Source organism: Apis florea, unplaced genomic scaffold, assembly GCF_048593485.1.
Source record: "Apis florea isolate Af1SG1 unplaced genomic scaffold, ASM4859348v1 contig_2350_pilon, whole genome shotgun sequence".
Lineage (NCBI taxonomy): Eukaryota > Metazoa > Arthropoda > Insecta > Hymenoptera > Apidae > Apis > Apis florea.
The window spans coordinates 508,768-527,765 of NW_028256565.1; the positions used below are offsets into that span (position 1 = coordinate 508,768).

General features: G+C 33.7%; 1 protein-coding gene and 1 long non-coding RNA gene across 9 annotated transcripts; both read right to left on the reverse strand.

Moving 5' to 3' along the window:
- Positions 1-18,913, reverse strand: rk (G-protein coupled receptor rickets). 8 transcript variants are annotated; one of them, XM_012490422.3, is made up of 13 exons: positions 18,363-18,913; positions 7,935-8,006; positions 7,755-7,826; positions 7,353-7,421; positions 6,636-6,779; positions 6,308-6,448; positions 6,151-6,216; positions 5,918-6,061; positions 5,767-5,838; positions 5,248-5,540; positions 4,057-4,176; positions 3,768-3,962; positions 1-3,636 (listed from the first exon to the last, which is right to left on the reverse strand). In XM_012490422.3, the coding sequence occupies exons 1-13, from the start codon at positions 18,584-18,586 to the stop codon at positions 2,240-2,242; spliced, it is 3,009 nt and encodes a 1,002-aa protein (XP_012345876.1). In that variant the 5' UTR covers positions 18,587-18,913; the 3' UTR covers positions 1-2,239. The 8 variants fall into 8 exon arrangements, with proteins under 8 accessions (XP_012345876.1, XP_012345875.1, XP_031774317.1 ...); XM_012490421.3 differs by having other exon boundaries at positions 4,057-4,236; XM_031918457.2 differs by having other exon boundaries at positions 4,057-4,236; positions 7,327-7,421; positions 18,363-18,869.
- On the reverse strand, positions 13,658-14,754 carry LOC147658059 (uncharacterized). The gene is made up of 2 exons (XR_015290960.1): positions 14,362-14,754; positions 13,658-14,274 (listed from the first exon to the last, which is right to left on the reverse strand). It is a non-coding gene; the product is annotated as an uncharacterized LOC147658059 (long non-coding RNA).
- Positions 18,914-18,998: the final 85 nt, after the last annotated feature.

Here is an 18,998-nt window from a genome sequence, read left to right on the forward strand (position 1 = left end):
TTCGTCATAATCCGCTATTTTATTAGAAAAACGTTATTAAATAGTTTGGACCGGACACACGCGCAAAACATGTTCGGTGTTACGTCGATAATGACAGATGACAAAACTCTTAAACAGCTACTGCAATTTCAATTTCAATTTTTTAACTTTTCGTGATCTAAATCTATTACTGCTTGTAAGTACAGTTCAAGACTTTCAGATGCAAATTCTAGTTCTTTCGAAACAATATCCTAAATAAAATTACACTACTGCAAATGATTTTGTCAAGGTTAAAACTAATACAACGATATACTGCCAATTTAATAAATTTTGCAGATTACTATTTTCATAATAGCAACAAGTTTTTAACGAATCTCCACTATTTTTTCTAATTTTAAACTAAAAATCTAGAAAAGAATCATATATTCAATAGAATTGAATGTACTATAAATAAAATAATGGAATATTTTTTTAAAGAACACAAGAATTATAATCTGGAGGTCTCAAACGGCATTAAATATCAAAACAATGGCATACAAAGAACAATACAATTCACTCATCAACAAATAAGTCCGGTAATAACTAATATTAACAAATATCTTTGTCATTAATTTAAAACCATGTATAAACATCTGTACGCCGTAACGATCTTATAATCTTAGTCTTTAGGTTAGGATGGTCAAACTGTGACCTACTACAGCTGCACAACTTTATAATTGTTCACTTTCGTAATTAACGAACGTAACAATGTACGAATTGATTCTAAGACGGTTTATAAATTCTCAAATAATTGTGTATAATCATCTAATTTCATTTTAAGATGAAATTTTTATATTATAAAGATCATCTTATCACAAAGATATATCAAAGAAATTATAGAAAATTTATCCACCGATTTAATTTTCTAATTCGACTTATTTGAGAATCTATTGACCATTCTATAATTAACAATAATAATTAACAAATAAATTAAGATTATTAGATTATTCGTCACTGGTATTATGATATTTGATTAGAAATCGTAATTACGTGTCCAAATTTTCAACTAGAAATCAACTAGAATCAAAATTAGAATTATGGGACAAACTGTATAAACCATCAGTCTTATGAAAACGCAACACACGCTTATTAACAATTGAACAATGGATTTTAAATACTGATCCCGTAACAAAAGGATTTTCCTTTGAACCACAGACAAAAAAGCGTTCGAGTTTCTATCTGACCTAATAACTTTGTTCAGGAAATAGATGAACGAATAGAAAGAATACTGTGTGCTCTATTTTAAATTTATCGGTAAATAGTACAATGTTCTAATCTTAATCGAAACCTATGTGGAACATCGTGTACTTTGTCGTTTGAGTCATAATTCTCTAGTAATTTCTTATAGTAAAAGCCCCAATGAAATTGACGCACTTTTACATATTTTTGAATTCTTTCTCTCGTATAGAATTAAAATTTTTCATCAAATTAAATTAGTACGTTATATTATTAAATTAATGTGTTGGCTGTTGTGGAATTTATTCGTAATTTTTTAATATTGTTTAAAAATCTTAGATTGTATTTAATTAAATATTGAAAAAGTCTTATCTTTCAAAATACAAAAAGAAAGTAGTATTTTAATAGCACTTTGTATTATGAAATATTAATGTAAAAATTATAAAATTCCTTCAACAGTCAACACGTTAAAAATTCTTGGCAGTATTTAACAAATATGACTACCGTATTTATCCTCTTCGATGCAGTTTATCTATATATGCACGTGTAACGGACGGTCAATAAAGGTAGATCAATTTTGTTTCTTTCACGAATCCAAACGATTTACAATATCGTTTGCATTTTTAATTATTAATCGGTATAAATAATTGTACAAAGAGAATAAAAGTGGTAGAGTTTTACTCTTCCTCCTTCAACGTGTTATAAACTCTTTTACAAAAAAACAATTCAGAAAAAGAATAAAAATGTGATATTCAATATTATATATATATTACAATCAACTTTAATCAACAAATGTTTGCCAACGTTGAAAGAAGAATGCGTTGTTCTACATCGTTTCTTCGTTCACCTTAATCTTAAACGATGAGATTATCGCCAATATACAGAGTATTCAATCTCCTCCCTTTCTTTCACACCTCTCTCATTGTCAGAAGACACTTAATACTGAAACCATTCGGAAGCAACGAGACCCATATTTGTAATCTATTATATTATAACCGAATATAATCTCTATAATATAAACCGCGTAGATACGCGTGAAATCAATTTAACACTGCGCTGTATTATCGTCATCTTGTTGATCACTGGTTTCTGCCGCGGAGGGTATAGTTGCGAGGAGTCTGGCAGCCAATCTACTTGGCGATCCAGGTGGTTCAGGCTCTTGAATCGCGAGCTGACGGGTGAGCCTTGGTTTCGACCTGGCTGGTCTCGGCGTATTTCTGGCAGTTACCTCAAGGGACGCGCTGGACCTCGAAATCCTCCAAGTACTAGTGCTAGCGGTGGTAGCGGAACCGGAAGAATCATTTCTGGAAGAGCTGAGATTCGAATCTTGAGACGGTTTTCTAGTGATCAGCCACGAAGAAGCCCTCCGTTTAGGATCTAATAATCTTAACGGTATACCGCAATGATGAGTCTGCCTCCAGGAATCTGACCTCGACGAGGAGAAATTTTCACTGGAGGATACCGATGAGGCTCGTTTGTGTTGTTTCTGTTGGATCTCTGCGATTTGATATGCGTACTGATCGCTACGCGCGTGTCTGGGCCTCGTGTCTCTGGCGCAGGGCCACAATATCCTGGTGCCCCATCGTCGGTAACCGGAACATTGGCTAGCCTCGAGTAATCTTGAATTACATGCACACGGTGTCTGATTCTCTCGCGACGATCTGTCCACCAAACTGTTCGTGTTTACCGGTGTCTGCCTGTTGCTGAAATTCGAGCTATGCCGGCATCTGCCGATCCCCCTGGTCACCCTGGACTCCTCGATCGCCTTGCAAATAAGTACGCAATCTTTTTTAAACTGCTTGGTCAAGATGGCGTACAGAAACGGATTGCAGCAGGAGTTTAACGGCAGTACGAACACGGCAAACACTTTTGCCTGCTCCAGCGACACCAGCTGCAACCCGAATGTGGCAGTCAGCGAGAAGAACGCTATGGGGGACCAGCAGAGGAAATCGGTGAACACCAGCAGAGCCATCCGCTTAGCTATTCGCGAATCATTCGAATTCCACGCTTGGGAGCCCCTAATAGCGCAGTACATTTTCAGGTAGCATCCCATTAATATAAGAAACGCGACGCCGTTGATCAACATCAAAAAGATCACGTATGCTAGCGCCGCGTTCCCGTTAGTCTCGAATGGCAGGCATATAGCAAATTTTCTATAATCCGATACACCGATTAGAGGCAGGCTAGCCATCGACAGTGCAAAACACCAGCCTACGGTCATTATGTAACCTGCATGCTTGAGGGAAAGTCTTTTGTTCAGATGCATGGCATGCGTTATGGCGTAGTTCCGTTCTAAAGTAATTACTGCTAACGTGTATACGCTCAACTCTGAGCTGAGAACGCCTAGGAAACCGGCTAACTGGCAACCGGCGGAAGTTTGCCACGGTATGGCGTACATTCGGAATTCTCCTAGAGTCGAGGCGTCCACTACTGCTAGTAGACCTGAAATTAACAAAAGTGTTACTTGAAATTATAAATTTGGATACATAGGATTTTAAATACGTAGAAAATGATTCTATACCATAGAATGGTATTTTTGCATCTTGCATAGATATTTTTTTTTTATGCCTGACCTAAATAAATGCCCATGAAAAAATCTGCTGCAGCAAGGTTGCAAACAAGAAACCGAGGAACATCCATCTTGCTTCTGGAGAATATTAACACGAATACTACGGTTCCGTTTCCAAGCATGGCGAGTAGAAATACTACCCACACACCACAACGTAATGTCCACCAGTCGAACAGATCTTGGCACGGTAGAAAAGGACCTGGAAATCATATAATATTTCAAGTCTTTTCTTATATTGTGTATTAAAAGAAGAAGAAGAAGAAGAAGAAGAAAAATATTCATGTTGAAATTACCAGGTTGAGGTAGGCACTGTACGTGAGAAGGTAGTGTTTGAGCTGGCAGTGTAACTCGGTTGTTCTGCTCTTCAAAATAATCCTCAACATATGAGGGCAGGTTACCAGGGTATGTAAAATCTGAACCAAAGTTAGCCCAAAGTTCATTTATTTGCGAGCCAAATTTGTCGGTCATGTTATCTAAAACACGTTATCACTTCAGTGCTGCAAAGTCTTTTTTTTTCTTCTCGTTTGAACGAATCAATGAAAAGGAAAATAATTGAATGATTTTTCTAATAGAAAAATGTGTGTTTTTGTGAACTTGTACTTCTCTTAACGATATAGGAAATTTTTAACATGGCAGATCTAAAATGGAAAATTTTTTTTTTTTGAAATAAATTATAAGAAAATATAATAATATAAAAAAATATTTTATCACTTAGTAATTATTGATTCTTTTAATTAATTTTTAAATTCACTTTTTATTCTTATTTTTTATTATACAAATTATCAATGTTATTAATTGTAAAATTCATTTTAAATTTGCCATTTGAATGATTATTGAAATATCATATGATTGATACTAAATGAAATTATTCATTTTTGATTTTTTCAGATGACAAATGATCGAAATTCAAGCGTTGAAATTTACTTATATATAAAATTGAAAATTGTTCTAAAAATTTTATTATTAGCTTATATTTTCTCTTAAATCCTGAATAAATGGATTCATGCGCTTTGCAGCATTTCAGTGTCGATTGACTCATCACTGAGTCGTAACAAGTTGAATTTTAAATAAAACAAAACTATTTTTAGATTACAATCTTTTACAAAACAATACAAAGCAATCTTGTCAAGATGTTTTAAAAAAATAGAAATTTTGGAAACTTATTTTTTTTATTCAAGCGACGAGATGTAATTAATAAAGTATATTTTTAGGTATAGTGATAAAATTAATGATAATGATTCTTTTCTTCTTTTTCAATCAAATGATTAAAATTTTATAGATTACTGATATATCAATGTTTGCACAATAGTTAATTTGATATTACTTTCAATAATTTAAAACAATGATTAAGTAATGAATAAGAATAAATAAAAATATATATATATATAAATAATAATAAAAATAAACATATTTACAATTTCGAATAGTATATATAACTTGGAGGATTTGAATGCATGAAAGCTCTAAAATATCGAACCACTTACTGAGCTGTGGCCAGATATCGGTGAAACTCGAGTTCCACAAGCTCATATCAAAATCATTGTCAGTGGGGAACAGGATAGACTCTCGAACGGAGGATTTCGTCACCGGATCCTCCACCTCGACCGATAGAAATGAGCAGCAGTGATAAGCGTACGATAATACCATCGTTTGCACACGTGGAAACCTTTCGGGAGCTGGAAATTCCCTCAATGCTGGATTGTTGAATGTCTTAAGATGTAACAGGCCTGATAGCCCTAGCGTTGGCAGTACGGGAAACACGTTATTCCCAAGATTTCTGAAGATTGAGAAAAAATTATTATATATATATATATAGATCAATGAATATCAATAAGAAAATTTATTGAAAATTGTTAGAATTGTTAGATATAGTTTAATCTTAACTTGAATTCTTTTTATCATAAAATTATTAAAAAGAAGGAAATTTAACAAAATTTTTGCTTTAAAAATGTATGGAAAGTACATTATGATTTTTTAAAAGAAGTTTTTTGACTAAAACTTACAAATCCTCTAAATGTTTCGTCTCTTTAAATGCGTTAGGGTGAATGTACTCGATATAATTGCTCTCTAGATCCCTGAAACATAGAATCCTCTTTTTCAAAATGATAACGGCTAGCTATCTACACGGGATTAATTGCAAGCGACGACATTTACAACACTTGTAGCCTCGATAAGCCGGTGAACGCGTCACCTGGGATTACTTGCAACTTGTTGTCCGATAGAAGGAGGTCGTGCAACATGTCCAGACCTTTGAATGGCTCATTTGGAAACGACAGAATCATGTTACTGGCCAGATTTCTGGAGGAAAAAGGAAAATTTATTTTATATCTTCAATTTCGTGTACACAATTTTATAAAATTTATATTGTTTTCAAAAGAAATACTTACAAAACTCGTAACTCGCTGCAATTTCGTAAATTTGGCACTTCTGTTAGAAAATTTGATTTCATATCGCTAAAAATTAATTATTTATATTAACAATTAATAGAACATGATTCTGATAATTAATACTAATGAATCGTCGCCAGAAAATTGAACTACTTACAAACTTTTCAATTTTGGACATTGCTCGCATAAATTTTTTGGAACGTTCGTCACTTGTGCTCGATCTAATCTCAGTACTTCCAACGATTTTGTTCCATTCAAATTAGGAAATATCTGTAGTTCTTTTAGATTCGACAGGATCCTAAAAAAAATATATATATATTTTCGTCATTTTCTTTAAACTACATACTCGAAAATCTTGGTTGCGATAATTTAAGCAAGATATTTTCTGTTTTAAATAAAGAGTACAAACCATTATCATACATTATGTAAGATTTATCTATCTATCCGATAGTCGATAAATCGCTTATCGAATAATCTATACTCACAGTTTACGAAGCTTGCATAGATTGTGAAAAGTGTTCCCGTGTATTTCTTTGATGGGATTCCCGCGTAGATCGAGCGACAACAGATTAGTGACACGTCGAAAAACATGCTCCTCCAAAGTTTCGATCCGGTTGTTCGACAGCGACCTACGGAACCGACAAAGCATACACGAATACGACTTTCTTGGTTTCCTTCGTTTCGGTGAAAACGGAAAACAAAAGGAACGGGGAGCATCGATCGATCCCTCTTTCGCGATTCTAATTTTTAACAATTTTCCTTTTTTTTTTTTTTTTTTTTACATTTGTTATCAAAAGATATAAAACAAAAAAATTAAAGCGTTTCATAACAATTTAAATAATCATGATCACTCTGTGACAAATTTATATGTAAATTTTGCATATTTATTTTTACAATTAAACGAAAACACTATATTCTTCTTTCCTTAGGAGATTTTGCAATTTTCATTTTCAACGTTTATTTCGTTCGATTCGAAAAAGATTCTACAGAGTGATAATGAATGATTTAATAGTCGTGTAATAATTTTTATCGTATATTGGAAAATTTTTCTCGATATTTCGGTCGAGATAACGCGGCCATATGAATATGAAATTTTCTGAACGGCCATTAATAATTAAAACGCAGCTCGATAAGGAAATAGTATTCATAGAATGTAAAAAAAAGTTGTCAAATTACATTTTACTTAATCGATGCACACTTACAGGTCTTCAAGGCCAGAGAGCTTTACGATCGCGGTTGGAATTTTTGTTAAATAATTGTCATCGAGTTCCCTACAAAGCAGACAGAGAATTATAACTTTTTAAAAATCGCGGCCACGATCCCATTTTATTATCTTCTTTCGTTTACAGCGAATTGTCCGCCTTTTTTACGTTTTTATCTCTTTTTTTATTTTTCTTAATTTCTTTATTGATCAAATGAATCTTAAGTGAACGAGGGGAAGTTAATTAATTTTTTTTTCTTTTTCAACATTTTATACATTTGTTATAAACGTAATAATCTAGATCCTCTTTCTTTTTCTTTTCTGCATTCTTTCTTTATCATGATTTTTTCATTTTTTTTTTTTTTATTATTGTTATATTCTGTGCGACTTTTAGAACACTCACAATACTCGAAGGCTCGTTAAGTTCGTAAATGCATCATCGGTGATCGTGTGCAAACGATTTCGTCGAAGTAATCTAGAAAAAAATACGAAAATTCTATTTGTTAAACGAGAAGGAAATAAGAAATATTACGATAATAAAAATAATAGAAATATTATTGATTTTTTTCTTTTTGTTACTTACAACACTTCAAGATTGAAAATTCTATTGAAGGCACGGGCTGGAATGTCTGTTATATTGTTGCTCGTTAAATCTCTGCAACAATTCAAAACAATTCAAAATTATATTATAAATGAACAAAAGAATCATACGAAGATTTTATTTTCATAATATATATTGTTGCCTATATATAACATCAAATCAAAATGAGAATTGGATATAAATTTTTTCCCTATAAACACGAATGAATGTTTATTTACAAGAGAATTAAAAATTAATTAATCTTGATCTTTTTTTTTTTTGCTGCTTATATTCGAGTCATAGAGATCCAATATAATCGAAATAATTCTGCATGAAACTGAATAGCATGAACGATAAGAACAAATGAATTAGACAAAGAATTGTTCCTAGGCAGTCTAGGGAGACGACTTCATTTTAAAATGAAAAAAAAAGAAAGGAACATAAGATAAGAAAAAAAAAAATGAAAGAGAGAAAATGGAAGAGAAAAATGTAAATAGTTATCGTCAATTTTATCGTATTATATTTCAAACAAGTGAACCATCGTTAAATGTTACTGACAAGTCCTCCATGTTTAGTTGTCTTCCCAATTTCACACTCAACTCACGAGACGCGATCAGACGCGGCGAGTTTACGACGGACCGATTCTACTTCGATGCACTTCTTTCTTTATACGTACAATTTGTTCCAAAAATGTGGAAACACCCGTTAACTGGAAATTCTTGAGCTAATTTTTTTAACATTTTCCTTTACAAAAACTTTCGTTACGTCTTTTTTAACAAAATTATTAACAAAAAAACACTGACCAATCACGAAGCACGTAACCACTGTCGAGCTACGATTAGTGGTTACGTGCAGCTGACCGAGCACGAATAAATCCAAGCAATGTGCATCGAAGAAAGTTTATTGCATATTACAGTTTGTTCATTGTTCATAATATAATTCGATATAATTTTTTAACGGATAAAAAAATATTTGTCAATGTACTTTCTTCGATGTATATCGCTTGGACTTGTTCCTGCTTGACCGGCGGCACGTAGCCAACGTTATCCTCGACTAAGCTACGCGCTTCGTGATTGGCCAATATTTCTTGTTACTAACTCGTTAAAAAAAACCGTAACGTAAGTTTTTGCAAAGGAAAATGTTGCTTGAAATTATCTCAGAAATCTTCAGTTAACGAATATTCCATATATTTGAGACATTTCGTATATATATCGAATATAATTTTTTCGAAATTTCAGCGATCTATTCATCGCTGATTTATTATACTCGTATCTTTGTATCGTAAATTTTTATACGTGTTATTTCATTCGATTTATAATACTACAATTAAGATGTTCGGTTTACAAATGTCTAAAAATTGGAAAAATGTTATCAAATGGAAAGTTTGTAAAATTTTCTGTGCACTTACGTTTAATTTATTTTTCCTAACAAAAAGAAACAAGAGGTAAAAGGTAAATCTGGAAAATTTTGTCGATCGTCGTTTTAAATAATCCATCCGTTTTTATCTGGCAATAAAGTGATTTTCCAGTTGATGGTAGGCATATTATCCTTGGTATAGTACCAATTACGCGCTGGTTACCCCTTAATAGCCCCATAAATTCGCCGATATCGAGCACCCAGCCACTTGAACACTACGAATATAGAATAAACTTGTTCGAGTGTTGTGCCTGTTTAAATCGCACACGCGAAACTTGACATTTTTAAACATAGCAATCTAAGCTCTAGAAATATATTAAGCGCTTTGTAGAAACAAGTAATTCTAAATATCCCAGTGCATAAATCCAAATCGAAATTAACTGAATTTAGTTTACTCTCTCTCTCTCTCTCTCTTTTTTTTGTAATCGTAATCGATCAAACGTAAAGCGTTTCAATTCGATCTAATAAACCGATTCGAAGATAAAAATTCGAAATCACTTTCTCAGGTAATATATAACGTCATTGGTGAATTCTCGTTCGAAGAATCGTTTTCTAGGCCACGCTCAAACCGTCGTCGTCCAAATATCGTCCTGGCATGCATAAATATCGAGTTTCAATACGAGTACGGTTACGATTCATTGAATAAAAAAAGTCCTTGGCTAATTTCGGAAGTCGCGCTCACTTGATTAGCATAAAGATTGATTTCGCTTGATTTTTCGTGTCCTAGAATAGATTCGATGGTGCGTAATAATGAGGAACTTGAGATATTTTTAACATTTCTTAACATGAAAAATACTTACGTGAAGATATTTTTTTTTTCCAATAAATTCGTGAAAATCGTTTATCAGAATAATTTATTGTATTCTTATTCTTCGAATTGAAGAATATTTATCCGAAAATTGCTACAATACCATTTCCGTCCTCCTTTGAAGATTTCTTCTTAATCAAAATAGATTCGATAGAAACGTAGCTTTACATTATTCATACAACGTCTCGGATCTAATATAACTTTCTTCTAACTTTATTCTTTTCATATTTTTATACGAGCCTTTCTCGACGAACGAATACACACGCGAATATTCGTTTCACGAGTTAAAATTGACAAAATTGAATATTTTCGTCGCATAATACATCTAACCTTGATAAATAATATATTTTCTTCGATCAAATTTTCTTCCGTATCGGTGGATGCGCGTGCGTAAACTCACTCGATCAATGTGTGGATACAACACGGAAATCTCACGGTACAACCAAACTTTTTCAAGGTATTCACCATGCGTTTTCCAACATTCTCTTCTTCTCTCTTCGAGATAGTTTTTAAAAAGATCTTTTTTACTTACCGCTAAATACTCTCCATCGATTAAAAGAGTTATTTCATGTTTACATAGTTAACCTTAAAAAAGCACCAATCTCTTCGACAATTCACCAAATTCTACAATCCCAAATTTTTCTTCTTTTCGAGTGATGATTAGGCACGCACCATTCGTAATCAGAATCAATTAATCAACGAACAAAGTGGATCCATCCATCCACTCGTGGCAGAAGAAAAGAGATTGATTTCTTTCTGTGTGACTAAGTCATTTGTAAAGAAAAAAAAAAAAAAGAAAAAAGAAAAAATTCTCAACGTGGTTTTCCTTTCTTTCGTATCTCACACTTAAGCTGATGGAAGTTTCAGCTTGGTTAAGAATGGTTTGCTCGAGTTTTAGGAGTTGGGGGACGAAGGGCTGTCCGCGCTCAATGCTCCGATAAGTTTTTTCAGGGAAAGTTTCCCGATGGAACCGTGAGCTGAAAGATATTTCTTTTAACACGTTTCTCGTATCGTGTTAAAAGACGAAAAATATCCTTTTGGCAAGAGGTATCATTCACAGATTTTATTCAGATACAAATAGAAAAATAAATTTTTATCACAAGTATTAAAGTTGATCTACAATTCGATATTGCATAAAAAAAAAAAAAAAAGAAAAGAAATAACGTAAAATAAAAAGGATAATTTGTCTTACAGCTAAATAAATAAACGAAGAATCGGTGGCAAAAATTGTATTCAACATTGCCTATTTCTCACCGATTGTAATTTCTTGTTGGAGAGACCAAGAGGAGACGAAACGCGAGACGACCGAGATAAACATGGGAGAAAAACAAGAGAAACGAGGAGGGAGGGGGGCGAGGAGGCGTGTTATTTGGCGGCGGAAGGGAGGAATTTTCATCGTTATTCCAGTCCTCGTCCTTTCGCTATTTGTCATCATAGTTTTATCTCGGTCTTTACTGCCCCCTCCTGCCTTGTGCCGTGTCGTTTCGCAAATAATGCAGCCCTCCCCCCTTTTTTTTACGAGTTCGCAGTAAAAATATACGATTCTCCGTTGTCGATCGATCTTCGCAGGGCGTGCACAGGACGACGGTTACAATAACCGTCTGTCGAGAAATAAATGGAATGGATTTAAAAATAATAAGAGGATAATATGAATTTAGGATATTTAAATGGAACAATTTCTCTTTCTGTATCAAAGAATTCTGGCAACGTGTGGATGACAGAAAGTGTTTAATGTAATTAAATAATTATTATATCGTTAAATATATGGAAACGAAGATCGATATGAATTTAAGAAGAATTTTTTTAAAAGTTCACTACTCGCCCTTTAATATTAGATCTCCGCTTTATCCAACCGATTGTGAAGAGAATTTATCGTGTTTGGCTTAGTCGACTATAATTTAAATTTAGTATCGGCTGATTTATGAATCTGGAGGAAATAAACGGAGTTTGTGGCTCGAGAAAGCGTGTACGGGTCGAATGATTAAAAAGGCAGTTGAGGAAAATTAATGTATCGTTTTGCCGCGCATTAAAGAAGGCAGATCGGAAGGGAAAAAGTGTTATCGAATAAATTTCTTAACTCGATTTATTTCATTCGTACGAATAGGATTTTTTGCTTCTCCAATTAAAAATATTCCTCCTGAAAACCAATTCTCCACCAACGATGAAAACCATCCATCTCCTATTTATGATCGTGTCTCGCAAACACGCAGAAAAACTTTGGCCACGGTATAAAAGCTTCTGTACGAATGACGGTGCGGTCAGTCGTATCCGCGTAACTTCTCCAACGTTATCTAATCGATTCTCCGACCAAATGTTTCATTAAATCTCGATTATTTTTTCTCTTCTTTTTTTCTTATTAAAAAATATCTCGGGCAAAATTTGAACAGTTTCGATTCAATTATGCCGTATATATAATTATTTTCTTCATAAGTAACGACACGAAAAAGATCAACTTTCCTTTCTTTAAATAAAATAACGTACGTTATTAATTCCTTCTTTTTTCCACACGATCGAAGAAAACAGGCTTTGCTCGCGGATCGATCAATCCCTCGATATTCTTGTCACGATCCCAGCCTGGCATCCCAACCACTTTATTACCGTCAGAGAAAGTTTTAACCGGAAATCTTGAATAAATAAACGTTGAACGGAACTTCATCCTCGTTCCCTTATTAAATTCTCAATCGCTTTATCCCTTCGTTGCCATAAATGATTCTATATATCGTATTCGTGCTATATTAAAAATTACAGTAACTCGATCGTACGTGGAGAATTCGTAACGAAGATAAGTGAGATCGAAATGACTGAACGTTTTTATCGCTTCGCAGCCATAAATGACTGCTACTATTATGCGCTACGTTCAAAAACAAGCGATTCGATACGAATATGGAGAATTCGTTGTGCAGTAAAGGTGAGTAACTATGAAATGAGTACTTTACTTAAATAAATAAACACTCGTTGCGTGTATTTTCACGGCAAAGGACTCGTTCATTGCCTGGCCGCTCCAGTCGGGGCAGTTGAACGTGAATCGACGCCACGGAAACGAATCTTGCGCAACGTTCCGGGTCAACAGCTCGCTTCGCCTAAAATTGGACCTGAAGATGATGACTCGTCTCCTCGATGAGGGATGGCTGTGAGAACTCGCTAATTGGTCGGGCTCTAAGGGATCATAATTGGCGCTAATTTTTTCGAGGTGTAATGTCATTTCATTTTATTGGAAAGATTTGTAAGATTTATCGATCTGTGCGTATAACATTATTGACAATGATGAAAAATGATGATGTTGAATTATTGGCAGGTATTTGTTTATTTTTATATTGGATAGTCAGTATATCTATTTTTTTTTGCACACAAGTGTAATAAAATAGCGTCGAGACAAATTCAATGACCTGCTATGACTCGGAACAACAGGAAGTTGTAAATTGGCCAAGTCTTCAAATGTCAGGTTGAATAGTGAATTATATCCACTGTAGGATATTATTCTATCTACACGAAACGCGAAATATTTCGGTTAAAATTTTTCCTCATTTATTTACTACTTCGATACAAACTCGTGACTTTGAATAAATGATATTCATTTGCAGTTCGAATGTAATGGAACGTAATGAACGAGACAAAAAAGTTCAAAAATATTTGTAAAAAAAAAAAAAAAAAAGTCAAAAAACATTAATTAAATAAAAATTTTCCACCAACGAATTACACCGAGATTAAAATTTTTTTAAGCCAAGTCGAAAAAAAAGCACGTTTGAGATAAAAATAATTTGGAAAAATATAAATAAACGTGGAAAAAATAATCTTGGGAAAAAATCATTGGTCCGATCGAACGAGAAAGATCGTGATGGAGAACACGCGTCTTGAACGCAGCGGAGTGTGACCTGAGAGAAAAGTGATGTATCCGGTACAGATGTGACACGAATATTTCCGGATTACCGGCTCTCGATCGTCCAAGAACCGCCCCGTTCAGATTCTTTTACGTGGATCGATCCCTTCTTCTTCTTCTTCCCGCGATCTATTTCACCGTCGACGAAATGTTTCTCGATTCGCTTCAGATCGAAAAACGGAACGAAAATTAATTCGGATATTTTTCCCATCCACGTGTTACGGCGATTTCTTTTCTTCTTCCTATTTTTATTTCCGTTCGTTTTATTCAATCTTTTTTCGTTCACGATGGAATCTCGATGGATAACACAAACCGACGTACGTACGTACGTTCTGACCTATATCGCGACTCGTCACCAAGATGGAATCTGGCGCGGATCGCTCGATTTCACGAAAATCACTCTCTCATGCACGTTTCCATCGTTCATTGACGCATTAAGAGCATTAATTTATTAAGGGGATAATTTGTATTAAGATCGGAGAAGAAATAATTACGTTTCACGAGGGTCCGAGAAATTTTGAGGTTAACTTTCGTCGCGCGATAAAATTTCATATATTTACGCTTGTTAACAAATTAAGAGGGATGGGACGTATTAAATTTTATGCCACTCGACATTGAAATTTTTCGAATTTTATTATATGGGCCAATTACTGTTCGTGTATTGCTACGTGATAATTAATACAACGACGAGTATCGACTGTAGATACACGTGAACTTCGACTAACGAGGAACGGAATACTATCGAACCGCCATGCGATCGATAGTTGCTGTACTGTCGAACGATTCTCGATATGGATTGTTAATTATTCATTCTAAATTCGAAAATTAAGAAATAATTTTGAGAATAATTTTTAATTCATTTCTATTTCTTACAGAATTACTTCTAAAAAAAGGATTATTTTTTTTAAATTATTTAAATTAAAAATAGATTAAAATCGATACTCATGAATCTTGAGATATGCATTTATCGAAAAGATAAAAAAAAAAAAACATGTTTTCAACATGTTAAATTAATAAAATTGATATGAAATAATAATTTCGAAATATACTTTTCCCGTAAAGATAAATGGGTCGAATTTGGCAACAGTCGGTAAGATTGCTTTCACAATAACGTCATGAACACGCGATACACGTCACAGACGTGACCAGCGTGATTAATAGTTCTCCACGTTCCTTTCAGATGTTTACGCTCGTCTATCGAGCATCAGGCCATAATAACAATATCTGCTGATACCATGAGAACGAGAATTTTATGTGAATGAATTTTTAGTATTGGAGACACCGACACCGAATGATAGCTAACCTACGATAGCACTTATATACAAAAAAAAAAAAAAAAAAATTATATATTAATATCATTCTTTAATTAATTTTCTCTACTCAGTTTTATCGATTATTAAATATTTTCTTGTCTCCTTCGAAACGAAAAAAAAAAAAAAAGATATAAAAAAGAACAAGAAGCGAAAATAAGGAAAGAAAAAAAGAATACGAATACGGTATAATTAAAAGAAACAACTCTACTGAATGAGAATAATTAACGGAGCAAATGATCGAAACAGGTTCGTCGAAAGGATGAATGAAAAAAATCTCGACTCGAACATGCTGCTTCTCCAACGAGACAATTTTCTATAAATATTTCGCGCCGATGAAACCACGTGCAATGACAAGAGACGTAGAAAGAGACTCGACTTTCGAACGAGCGAGAGCGAGAGCGAGATTAATCGAGATATCGTAACTGCACATCGAGATATCGATCGTCGAAAGGGTCGATGTAGAAACGTCTCTTAGATAATAAATGGAGCAACTGTTGATCGCGAAACAAAGTTTTTTGTTGTTGTCATATTATTTCCGTAATAAAATTTGTGAAATCAATTTATAACGAGATTTGAGAAACATTTATACACATATATTCACACACAATTATAATATTTTATTCTTTCTTTTAATCCAATAATATAAATTTACGTAGTTATATGACAGCTACGTAAGAAGATAGATCGTTTCCTTGTTGATTTACCGAGTGGAGAGAAATCGATAATTCCCGATAATTTCTAGGATTCGATTTCTTAGATAGAGAAGTGTGAATTAATCTCGACGACCCCCGTCGATTAATCAGCCGTATTCCATAAACGAACGAAGATAAATTACTACGCTTTTCAAGTGTCTTCTTCTCTTTGCCCTTATGTCATCCTCCATTTTTCTGTTCTCTCTTGCGATCGATATTCGTGGTGAAAATGAAATATCACGATAAGAGAGAAGAGATTGAAAAAAAAAGAAGAGAGAAGGAAGAGAGGTAGAGAAGGAAACAAAAGAATGGAGGAGATTCTGATGAAAAAAAATCGCGATAAAAAAAGTAAAAGAAAAAAAGAAAAAAGATAAAGATCATTGTAATCATGCAAAAATATCACAAAATATTTAGCAAATATTTAGATCCTCGTAAAGATTGCTCACGAATATCGTTAATAATATAAAAATATAATTTAGAAATATCTTACACATCTATAATATATAATTTCTCATTGATTCTTCTCATTTCTTCCTTAAACCATGCTCTATAAAGTATCGGCTGTCTTTGAGTAAAGAAGGATCAACCGCTTAGCTATGTAGGTCGACAAACGTCAATCGTATTTACTTGTACGGATTATACCTTCATACCTTTTGCCTTTAAGAGATGTTCTCCATATCTCTAATACCTCGTTCCTGTTTTCTCAGAAACATTCATTATTGTACCGTGCAATTTCATTTTTACGACGTTCCTTCGGCACGATGTTTTTAATGCTCGGTGCTGCCGATTTTTCTTCTTCTTTTATTTCTCCACTTTCTTAGAGAGACTTTTATGGCTAGGCCACGCTTTCGTGGATACGTTATGAACATATATTTATTCTTGGATATAGTAATTGGCGATAAAATTCAAAATATAATATTTAAATATGAAATATTCAATATCGATTTAGTAATATTATAATTTGTTAAAATTTAAATCGATGAGATAACATATATTAATGTTATTTCTTTTTTAACCATCGTATAATTTGAATTATTTCGTAGCCAGACACAACGTGTTAACCTAACCTTTCGCGAGACTGATGAAAAGCATACATTAACTTAAAATCAACTATTTGATCTGAAAATTTTTGCGAATTTTATAATAAAAAATTTGTGATGACTTTCTATGAAATCAACATTATGAAGCATTATTTTCTACATTTTTTTTTGTAATTTTTGACATTCGAATTTTATTCAAAATTTTGGCGACATCTCAAAATTGATTTCAATTTTAATTCATGCAAATAAATTTTTCTTAAATATTTCTACATTCTTCGTTGTTAAATATAATCTAAAAAAAAAATACTACTCTGGTAATTGTTTACAAAAGATTTCGAATAAATAGATTTGATAATGATAGTAATTATAATAGAGAAGCAATAACGATTGATTAGAAAAAGATGAAATGAAAATAAATTCGCATATAGTATGCAGTGCTGCAAGTCAAACGGACAGACATATCTAAGTGTACACGCGGAAAATACGACCAACTTGTCCCGAAGGATACTTTCGGATGGAATTCAGGCCAGAAAAAAGTTCCAATTACTCGTTCGTTTTTCCTCCGCCTTCTACGCACGAACATACTGTAAATGTCATTTTTTTTTTTTCATTCTTTCACTTTTGATCATTCCGTAGGTGCGATCAAAAAAGTAAAATAAATATTAATCGTAACAATAATAGTAACATTTCTATTTAAAGCATAGTGTATAAATGAAAAAGAAAAATTAATAATGTCATAATAGCAAATTGTTGTTTTGAAACTTGATATTATTTGCGTGAGGCTTAAAATAAAAGGGGTCATTTTAAAAAGAGAAACAAGTTGGAAAGACATGTTTTAATTTTGACAGATAGTTTTCACATTTGAATAATTGGCGCTTCTTGACAGATCACGTGGTAATTGTTTTATGTATTCAAATTATATTCTAATGTTTGATGATAAATAGTTATACAATAATACATTTCGTGAAATACATATGAATATAAAATTTAAAGAAATTTTAAATCGCCATATGAATCATTTAAAATGTTAACGTCTCAAGGTTTCTGGTGTCTCATCCGATATCAAACCTTTCAAACTCTCAAGGCAAAAGTTCGAAGGACCTCCGTGCGACCGTAGTGCTCGAAAAGCCGCGCGCGCAAAAGAAACACAACAAAAAAGGAAATAAAACACGAGAAACACGATCTCGAGTATATCAATAGAATTTAATTCATTTTGAAGCATTTTGTCAAAATATTATAATATAATAAATGAAAAGAAATGTATATATGTATGTTTTATACTCACAGTTTCGTAAGATTGACGATGGATGGAAGTGTAGTGATATCGAGAGGCTCCAAGATGGACAAAAAACCAGCTCCGCGGCAAGAAATCTCCTTTCCGTCGGCAGTAATATTGCAAGATTCTAGGAGACCGGGTCCATTGAAGGAACCCGGCTGTTCCTCGGCGGAGCAAATCCGGCAGAGGAACATCGCCAAAATGACAGTACCGCGGCAGAACTGTGTGCACATGCCGGTCAGCTTATTAGGCTTCTCTTCCTTCCTTCTGCCGGAGTCGCCGCGCCCAGGAAACGTTTCACTTCACCACATTATACTTATATCAGATACACATCAGGATCCTGGATCCCTTGACAAACGAAAAGATGAACACATATAGAGATGGCATATAGAAAGGAACGCGTGGCCTGTTAAGGAGCTTATAAGCTCACGAAACGAACAACGCACGCGCTCACTTTCCCTTTAACGCGGTTTCGACAACAGACGTATACAATACGACATACGTTTACCAACTGACAGCGTAACTATATGTGCAATAGCAGTAACTGCACCAATTCCCCCTCTTTCACTGAGCTTCATCCCTACTATTGCCATATTCATTGCTTTGAACCAATCAACTTTCTCCGTAAAAACACCACTACCGATG